The sequence below is a fragment of the Ochlerotatus camptorhynchus genome, unplaced genomic scaffold, assembly GCF_037179485.1.
Source record: "Ochlerotatus camptorhynchus isolate MF236.1 unplaced genomic scaffold, CSIRO-AGI_Acam_v1.1 ptg000209l, whole genome shotgun sequence".
Lineage (NCBI taxonomy): Eukaryota > Metazoa > Arthropoda > Insecta > Diptera > Culicidae > Ochlerotatus > Ochlerotatus camptorhynchus.
The window spans coordinates 1,118,769-1,128,268 of NW_027040699.1; the positions used below are offsets into that span (position 1 = coordinate 1,118,769).

The window sequence follows — 9,500 nt, forward strand, 5'->3', positions numbered from 1 at the left end:
TTCCTGCCAAGAGAAACCTGCAGCATTCCAAGGATCGAAGCAGAAGCCTGGTAAGTTCACCGGAAAGTGTAACCGTTGCCAGAAGAAGGGGCACAAGGCCAAGGACTGTCGTGTGAAGTTGAAGACAGATGGGCGCGCTGAAGCTAACGCTGCTGCTGGAGGTAAGGCGGTGGCTTTTATGACCGGGAGATGCTCCCAAACAAAGGACGAGGGAGCAGTTTCCTTTAAGCTGGATTCCGGAGCCTCGGACCACCTTGTGAATGTGAAGCACTGTTTCGCCGACCTCACGAAGCTGAAGCACCCTGTCGTCATAAACGTGGCGAAGGATGATCAATCCCTGATTTCCCGGCACAGTGGCACGATCAACGGCGTCAACAAGGAAGGTAACTATATCAGCTTGAAGAACGTCCTCTTCGTACCAGATCTTCGAGCGAACTTGCTATCTGTGAAGAAGATGGCAAAAGCGGATCTTGATGTCACATTCACGAAAAAGGAAGCGATCATGAAGCAAGGTCGTGACCTGATTGCGAGATGTCCCATGCGGGGCGATTTTTACGAGCTCGATCTCCGTGTCGATACGGTGGCGGCCAACATGTGTGGAGCTGTGACTGGTAACCTGTGGCATCGTCGACTGGCTCATTTGGGGAGCAAGAGTTTGCAGACACTCGCGAAGCATGGCATGGTAACAGGTATTCCCGAGAAACCAGATAAATTGGATTTTTGTGATGTTTGTGTTCTCGGAAAGCAGTGCCGAGAACCATTCACGGGTACTAGAGTCCGTGCTACAAGACCTCTAGAACGAGTGCACTCCGATGTGTGCGGTCCAATTACACCAGCGGCTTGGGTACTTCTCGGTACTTCGTCACCTTTATTGATGATTACACGCACTTTGCAGTAGTATATCCCATCAAGAAGAAGTCCAAGGTGTTCCAGAAGTTTCGAGAGTACGAGGCCATGGCGAGTGCCGCTCTGGGACATTCGATTTCGAAGCTGACTGTCGACCAAGGGCGCGAGTATTGCTCCAATGACCAGCGTGATTGGTACGTTTCCAAGGGGATCCAAGTCGAGCCAACCGCAGCGTACACACCACAGCAGAATGGAGTGTCCGAACGGTTCAATCGGACAATCGTCGAAAAGGTGCGTGCGATGCTGATTGAAGCCCAAACTCCAAAGAATCTGTGGAATGAAGCGGTTCTAGCGGCGGTATACCTGACGAACAGAAGTCCAACCACCGCGGTATCTGATTGGAAGACTCCTGCGGAAATGTGGACTGGTCACAAGCCGGACGTTAGTAAACTACGTGTGTTCGGCTGTAAAGCATTTGCTTGGGTGTCCACGGCACAGAGGAAGAAACTGGATCCGAAAAGCAAGCCTGCTGTGATGATCGGCTATGCGCCGAACGCCTACCGCCTGTGGAACAAAGAGAAGAAGCAGTTATTCCTAGCCAGAGATGTCAAGTTCGATGAAAACAGTTTTCCGTTTGCCACCCAGATCCGTGACGAAACTCCTTTGGTTGTTGCTCCGTACGAGTTCGAGGATCAAGATAAGGAAGACGTGCAAACCCCTGAACAGTCCGTTCAACCCGATGAGCCGCTGGTGGCTCAACATGACGACATCCTGACTGATGATGAAGAAGGCGAGGTTGAAGACGACGGTGTTGAAGAAACCGGAGCGCTCCCTTCGCAACTAGACCGTGGTTCAAACCTCGAAATGGAAACCCCGAGGCGCAGCGAACGGGAGCGCAGACTCCCCGGTAAGTTGAAAGAATTTCTGGTTGGAAAAATTTTCACTGCCGCGCAATCCCATTCTGCAGATGTTCCCCATAACGTTTCCGATGTACTATTTGACGGTTCCGTTGGACGAGATGAGGCCGAGCGTTCGATCTTCGATGTCCCGGAGGCGTACAAGGAGATCGCTGGACGAGCCGACGAAGCTCTTTGGCAGCAAGCGGTCCGTGAGGAACTGCAGTCGCTAGCGGACAACCATGCTTGGCGATTGGTGAGATGCCCTGCTGGTGTGGTTCCGCTCAAATCGAAATGGGTCTTCCGAATCAAGCCGGACGAGCATGGCGAACCGATCCGTTACAAGGCGCGCTTGGTGGCGAAGGGATTCCAACAGAAGCCCGGAGTCGACTACAACGAAACATATTCCCCCGTAGCAAAGTTAGCCACGATACGAACCGTTCTTGCTGTAGCAACCCACCAAAGGATGCACGTTCACCAACTCGATGTGAAGACCGCATTCCTCTACGGTGAGCTTGAAGAAGACGTCTACATGGCCATACCCGAAGGAGTTGCAGCACCGCCGAACTTCGTTTGCAAGCTGGATCGATCGCTGTACGGACTCAAGCAAAGCCCCCGCTGTTGGAACAACAAGCTAAACGACCTTCTACTGGATTTCGGCTTTACCCGTTCCCGGCATGATTACTGTCTATATATCAGGATCGACGATCGAGGGGGGGTATACATAATCATCTACGTGGACGATTTGCTCATTGCTGGCGATCGACTGGACCTGGTGAAGGAGATCAAGCGTGCTCTTTCCAAGAAGCTCCAGATGACGGATTGCGGCGTGGTTAATCATTTCCTTGGAATGAAGATCCGATACGACCGCGCCACCGGATGCATGTACCTGGCGCAAGAAGCTGCTGTGGACCGTGTGCTGACGAAGTTCGGCATGCAAGACTGTAACCATGTCAAAACCCCAATGGAGAAAGGCTGTTTCCTGCCACCACAAGCTGCGAATCCTGTGTCGCATCCATACCGTCAATTGCTGGGCAGCCTGATGTATACGATGCTGTGTGTTCGACCGGACATATGCTACGCTGTTGGATACCTAGGGCGCTTCCAAGTTCAACCTGATGAGGCCCACTGGCAAGCCCTTAAGAGAGTGGTCCGTTACGTGAAGGGGACGAAGAACTTGAAGCTCCAGTACAAGCAAAACGACGACGCCGAGGCACTTGTCGGGTACGCAGACGCTGACTGGGCATCGGATGCTGAGGATAGGAAATCCGTTAGTGGCTTCGTCTTTAAGGTCTTTGGGAACACCGTGTCTTGGGCAAGCCGCAAGCAACAAACCGTTGCACTGTCGTCGTGTGAAGCCGAGTATGCAGCTTTAAGTGCCGCGGCCTCCGAAGGGCTGTGGCTGCACGGAATCCTTGAAGACCTGAAGCAAGTTCGACCGGACACGGCATTCAAGGTGTACGAAGACAGCCGTGGGTGCATTGCAATGGCCACAAACACCGAAAGCAAGCGTGTCAAGCACATCGATGTAAAGCACCATTTTTTGCGCGACCATGTGGCACAAGGAAGACTTCAAATCGAAGCAATTGATACAGCAAACCAAATAGCGGACACGTTCACCAAGCCCCTGGAACCTGGACGTTTCCGCGAACTGAGGACCCTCCTAGGACTGACCGATTCAGGGGGGGTGTTGGAGTAAATCGGTAACGCAGTGTGCTGATCACCTCCTTGGAGACCGAACGTCACCCCTAGCAACCTAAGTTTTCTTAAATAAACAACGGTGAAAAACTTTTCATTCCTGTTCAAGACTCCACTCAAGCTAGTCGTTAAATAAAATCCATTCTACTTTTAAACTTTGCTGTTCCGGTTCTTTCTAACCATCAAGATGCTTCAATCTCCTGCATTGATGGAGCCTCGGAATTGACGCGAGTGCTGCGCCGCACCCCATGCGGATCATGCCGAGATGGTTGATTGGCCGTCGAAACTTGAAGAAGATGTTCGAAGTGCTCAAACCAGCGTTTCAGTGGGGTCGGTAAGCAACTGTCCAGTCTTCACTGCCATCCTCGGGTTCATCCTTGCTCCACTCAAGCGTTGATATCGTAGAGGAGACGTATATCGCCAGTATTTACGGCTTTCTCCCCTTCGTCGGCCAGGAAGTTCACCCACGCTTTAATCAGGTTTAACCAGTGATCCACTCTTTCCTCTTGGTGCGTAGCTCAACCAGGTTGTTCTCTCTTGTTTCTATAAAGGCATTCTTGTTGGTCGTCCATTGTTCTTCTACGCTGCTACCTTCTGGAACGTCCGCAGCTCAAGTTCTTCAACAAAAGACCTTTTTACCGCTGGATCTTCAAGTCGGCGTGTGTTGAAGCGCCGCCCGAGTCTCTCCTCCCGTCGCTGGGTCCGCGCCATGCGTAGGCGGATCTCGCCGATTAGAAGGTGATGGTCAGACGCGATATCGGCGCTGCGTTTATTCCGGACATCAAGAATGCAGATGTGGTCGATTTGATTTTCGGTATGTCCATCACGGGAAACCCACGTGACTTTGTGCACTGGCCGATGGGGGAAGAGCGAGCCCCGGATCACCATGTCGTTATTGCCACAAAATTCTGCAAACAGCACACCGTTTTCGCTTGTTTCGCCGAGACCATGGCGTCCCATGACACACTCCGAGTCGATCTTTGCATTGAAGTCGCCAGTGTAGATATTGATGTCACCCTTTGGAACCTTATCCACGACGGCATAACATTGGATTATGGTAAGGTTACGAACCCGCGTTCTAAATCTGGCTACGATTATCCTCTCATTAATAGGCTCCCACTTGATGAGCACAGCACTTGCCTGGACGCTAAGTAGGAGACCAGGAGACGATGGCGAGGAGCGTTTTCACCAGAGTATAGTAGTACCTGTCCCGACGGCAGTTTGTGTTCTCCAAAGTTTGGCCAACGAACTTCACTCAGTCCCAGGATTTCTAGCTTCATGCGTCGCGCCTCGTTGGCAAATTATGCCAGTTTACCCTGCTGGGCTAACGTCAATACATTCCATAATCCAATTCGTGTCCGTTGTTTTGCGCTAAAAGTCTTATCGTTAAATCAGTTCGATGCCTTTCTCTGTTGGTTTCTTGAACAATTATAAAGGTTTCAGAGACAGTAGGTGGTTAGTCTAAGGTCTCGTATTCGCCATGATGGGGCTATCATCTTAGGTGTAGCTTCCGGAGAAGAGCATTTCTTATTCAGCCACTGGATGCCAGTCAGACAATGTCTGAGCCGCATCTCCATGGTTAACAGACGCTCGGGTTGGCGAAGCATTTCCTCTATCACCTTGCTATGGTTACCGCGCCAGTGTTCGCGTCGCACCTCCTCACTCTGCTATTGTCGGATTGACAACATTGCCCAGGCTACACCAACCAGCCGGGTCCATGTTTCAACTGGCAATCTTTTGTGATCATATGACTCGTGGAGGCGTGAGGTAGGGACTTGTGAGGACCGGAGCTAGGTAGCCCTATGGAAAGGAAGGAATGTCTAATGTCGATATGTCTAAGAAGCTAAGGAAGAATCTAGATGCTAAAGCGTGGAAAGGCTTAGTTGTTGGTTACGCCTGCAACGGGTATCGAGTATGGGATCCTAAATACAAGAAGATAGTGCACGCTTGGGATGTTGACTTTCTGGAGTCTGAGCATTTCCAGTCGGAGACTAAAAAGAAGCTGGTTGACGATTCGCTCTCGGAAAATATGGCTGATGAAGAAGACGTAGTTGAAGAATCCACCGAAGCGGATACGGATGAAGAGTATGACAGTTTTACCGACGAAAATCAGCCGGATGAAGCGGAAGTTCAGGATGAAAATGAACAACCCCAACGCGACCAGGGTGGCATGCCGCATATGCTCTGAACGCAACGAGTTGAGGATTTGCCGAACTCGATCGCTAAGGCGCAGAAGCGAAGCGACTGGAAAAGTGGAACGTGGTAATCAACGAAGAAATGGCGAGTTTGCTGAAAAATAAGACCTGGATGTTGAGTAAATTACCTGACCATAAGCCCATCACCAGTAAATGGGCGTTCAAGGTGAAACTTGGTTTGAATGGCGAACCTGATCGCTACAAGGCCCGCTTAGTAGCGAGATGATTTAGTCAGAAATACAGTTTTGAGTTAGCTTGTCAAGAGAGGATGGTGGTTCATCAGATGGACGTGAAGACGGCTTTCCTGAACGGAAGCCTAACTGAAGAGATTTTCATGGTTCGAAAGGAAAGAGTTTAGTGTGCCGTTTGGAGAAGTCGCTATACGGGCTGAAACAAGCCTCACGTGCGTGGAAAAATCGTTTTCACCGTTTGTTGAAGATCGTTTGGTTTTCAAGCGAAGTACCAATGATCAGTGCTTGTACACACGAAACATTGGAACAGACAGGGTGATCTTGGTACTGTATTTTTAAAATTGTGTATGGACAATTCTAGATAGAGCCAAAATTAGGGCGTAACAGTTTTTGCAAACAATGACTTCTCGCGAGGATTTCTAGGAATTCAAGGCACGCCCACGCAAACCAACAAAACCATCGGGTAGGGTAAGGCTTCCCCTATCCGATGAAGATGATGATTTGCGTGGGCGAGCCTTGACTTTTTAGAAATCATCGAGAGAAGTCATTATTTACAAAAGCTGTTACGCCCTAATCCCAGCTCTATCTAGAATTGTCTACGCAGAGGGAGGGGGAGGGGGGTAAGAATCCAAAAAAACTGTCTACGTAGTTAATGAACAGTCCCTAATTCCAACGTAATTTTTTGAATAGAATGCGTGCTTCTTTGGCCTATTGAAGACGGCATATTTTATTACGTTTGTTTAGCAATGATTGGGTAAACGTTGCATTTCCAGTGGCTAGTGTCAGTCACTCGAAAGCAAAACATATCACAAGCCTATCATGATGCGAGCTTAGATGTGTGATTGCTTTTTCAATTGTTTCTGTTGCGTATAAAGTGGTAATGATTGGAAATCGGAGCAATCTCAAGTGTTTGTGAACTTTGGATAAAAACCAAATCTCCAATACATCCGACGAATCAGTTAGGATTTCGGATAAGCGAAAACTGCTTCTTTGCTACGCATAAATACTTGCCCACATTAGCTTATATTCTTCGTCAATGTTTCCTAGAATAGCTTGGTACCTACTCACCTGGACTCCAACCGATTCACATCATGCTATCCGAGTTCTGATCGGGATTGGTGTCCTCCGACTGTCGCCACGCTTCATCCGAATCGACTTCCACTTTGCAAATCATACTCTGCTCGGCATCGTCGGTGACGGAATTGTCCATTTGCGCTCTACTGCTACTGGCCGTGCGTCTAGGCTCACCTGGTAGCCTCTTCCTGCGAGGCCGACAAGACGACCGCCGGATCTGTTGCCGGGCGGACCGAGCCTTACAGTACCGGAACAACCGGGTGCGACAGAAAGCTTCCAACTTGCGCGCATCGTACGTGTAATCGCCGAGTCGAACGATGTTCAACAGCAGGTGGGTCACGTTGCCAAACTCTCGGAATCCACGGTCCGATTTCTGACCCCGGCTGATCCCGGTCCACGTGAAGTGGTTCCAAAAGTCCCGCGTGAACAGATAGTCAACGATCGTGTACAAGGCATTATCGCCCTTGCCCAGACACGAATTGGGAAAGATTATTTTTGCAAAGTATTCCAACTGAAACCAAATGGGGGTTAGGCTTGAACTTTCTTCTAGAACTGAAGATGAACTTACATATTTCTGACAGAGCGATGCATCGGCCAGCTGAGTGTTCCACTCGTCCAGTTCGTGTTCGTTGCTGATCTTCTTGTGTTTCTCCGCCGTTCCGGTTTCCGGTTCCGCCGAGCGAGGTTGATCCGGTTGTGCTGAATTGCTGGGGGTACTACTCTGTACGCCAAAGACGGACGAAAAGCGATTCAAGTTCGTTCGGAAGCTCCGTTCAGCTGCAGCTTCCACGGCCGTCTGAACTAGCGTGTTCAGATCGCGCTTGAGACCGTGGATTTCGTTTCGAAATGCCTTGTAGGTAAGAGTTTCTATGGTGGGAAGACTAAGAGGATCAGTTTCAGGTCGAAATTGAAAGGAGATGCATACTACCTTTAGGAACCACTGGCACCGCGTTGATGGAGGGCCCTGTGGTGGGTTCAGGATTTCTACGCTTCGAAACGGCCTGAGCAGCCGCTTCTGCCGATTGGAATTGTTCAAACTTCTGAAGGACAATTACCGAGACGTCCTCCGATTCTACGGTGTCATCCAGTTGAAACCCATCCTGGCGCATTTTGTCGATCATTTCGCCGTTCACCAGTTTGGGCCACATCAGCAGGTCGTCTTTGAGCCATGCCGTTGGGACGGCCACCACTTTGAGTATCGGAGTTCCGATGAACTCAACAACGGCGAACATCTTGACTGCGGACTGACTATTATTGGAGAGTATTCGTTTCTTCGCAGGTGGAACTTCTAACTCCAGTTCGTCGTCAGTTATCGATGGAAATTCATGTACTTGTGGAGTGATGAGATGCGATTCTTCCTCAACGACAGGATCCTCTAGTTTGGAACGATCAAGCTCCTGGACCGCTACCCGATCGTTTGGTTCAAGCTTCTGGAATGTCAACTTCTCGACGGACATCTTCTGCCGAAGTTTTTGGTACTGCTCCGCCGCTTCCTGTATTTCCTGCCAGAAGCCGTGGGTCGCTTCCAGCCGAACTTTGCACTTTTCGCAAAAGTATTGTCGCTCTGAAGGCTGCTCGGAGTGCAACCATACGCCGAAGTGTTTGTTGGCCATCCAGGAGAGCGGCTGACCCACGTTGGGTGGCCGTTCGTTGACTTCGAACATGCTGTCCACGGAGTCGTGACGGAGACAGAGCCGGCACCACGCCACCTGCAGTTGGGCATTGTTTCTGGAAATTTTTATTTAGATTCATATTGTAACATTGAGGTAATTTGGGTTCAATTGCTCAAGGAAGTCAGGTCAAGTCTACGAATTTATCCGTAGAGTTACGGGTTTTTAGATTTGCTACGGATCGATGCACTGACCATTCTAAGGATTTTAGTTTTTTTTTTAAGTGCAGAAGAAATTCTACGGAAATTATGGCTCTCCCCCCGCTTATCACTGCATGAAAAGTTAACAAACCTGGTGGTGGAAAGAAAATGACCCAAATGTGTGCTTCCTTTGAACGAGCGTTGCTGTGTTTGCTTCCATACTTGACAAACAAAAATGTTTGTCCTATCAATCTAAACAATAAATTAGTAATTTGCGATCAGCATATCAATTGTAAAACCATGTCAATCGCCTAATCCAACATTTTCTTATGACTTTACAATTAAATTTGGATAAATTATTTGCATTAAACAAGATATTTTCTTCAACAAGGGAGTTTTACCCCCCTCCCCCTATAGCCTCTACAAGATAGCCTTGCCCTTCTGGCATCAACCGAACGAAATTACCTGCAAAACAGCGTCGGTTCCTGGTATTCGGTCTGATTTGGGTGCTGCTCTTGCTGTTGATGCTGCTGCTGAGATACATCGATGCCGGCGAAATGCGCATTGCAGATCTGGGCTTCGACGAGCGACCGTCCGGTACCGGCACGGATAGCCGCATTCCACCGGGAAAGCAGCAATTCATCCCGTGGAAGCGGGGTTGTCCATTGGACGTGCCGGTTGCTGCAACCGGGAATGCAGCAGGACATTCCACACACCAAATTTATTTTAATTTACCACTTTCTGGAATAAACGGCTGCAATTATTATTCTGCAGTGAGGGAGCAGATCTG

General features: G+C 49.4%; 1 protein-coding gene across 1 annotated transcript; it reads right to left on the reverse strand.

Annotated features, from left to right (window-relative positions):
• Positions 1 to 6,830: 6,830 nt before the first annotated feature.
• On the reverse strand, positions 6,831 to 9,500 carry LOC135703065 (uncharacterized). The gene is made up of 4 exons (XM_065224174.1): positions 9,176 to 9,500; positions 7,829 to 8,628; positions 7,469 to 7,767; positions 6,831 to 7,411 (listed from the first exon to the last, which is right to left on the reverse strand). The coding sequence occupies exons 1-4, from the start codon at positions 9,415 to 9,417 to the stop codon at positions 6,911 to 6,913; spliced, it is 1,842 nt and encodes a 613-aa protein (XP_065080246.1). The 5' UTR covers positions 9,418 to 9,500; the 3' UTR covers positions 6,831 to 6,910.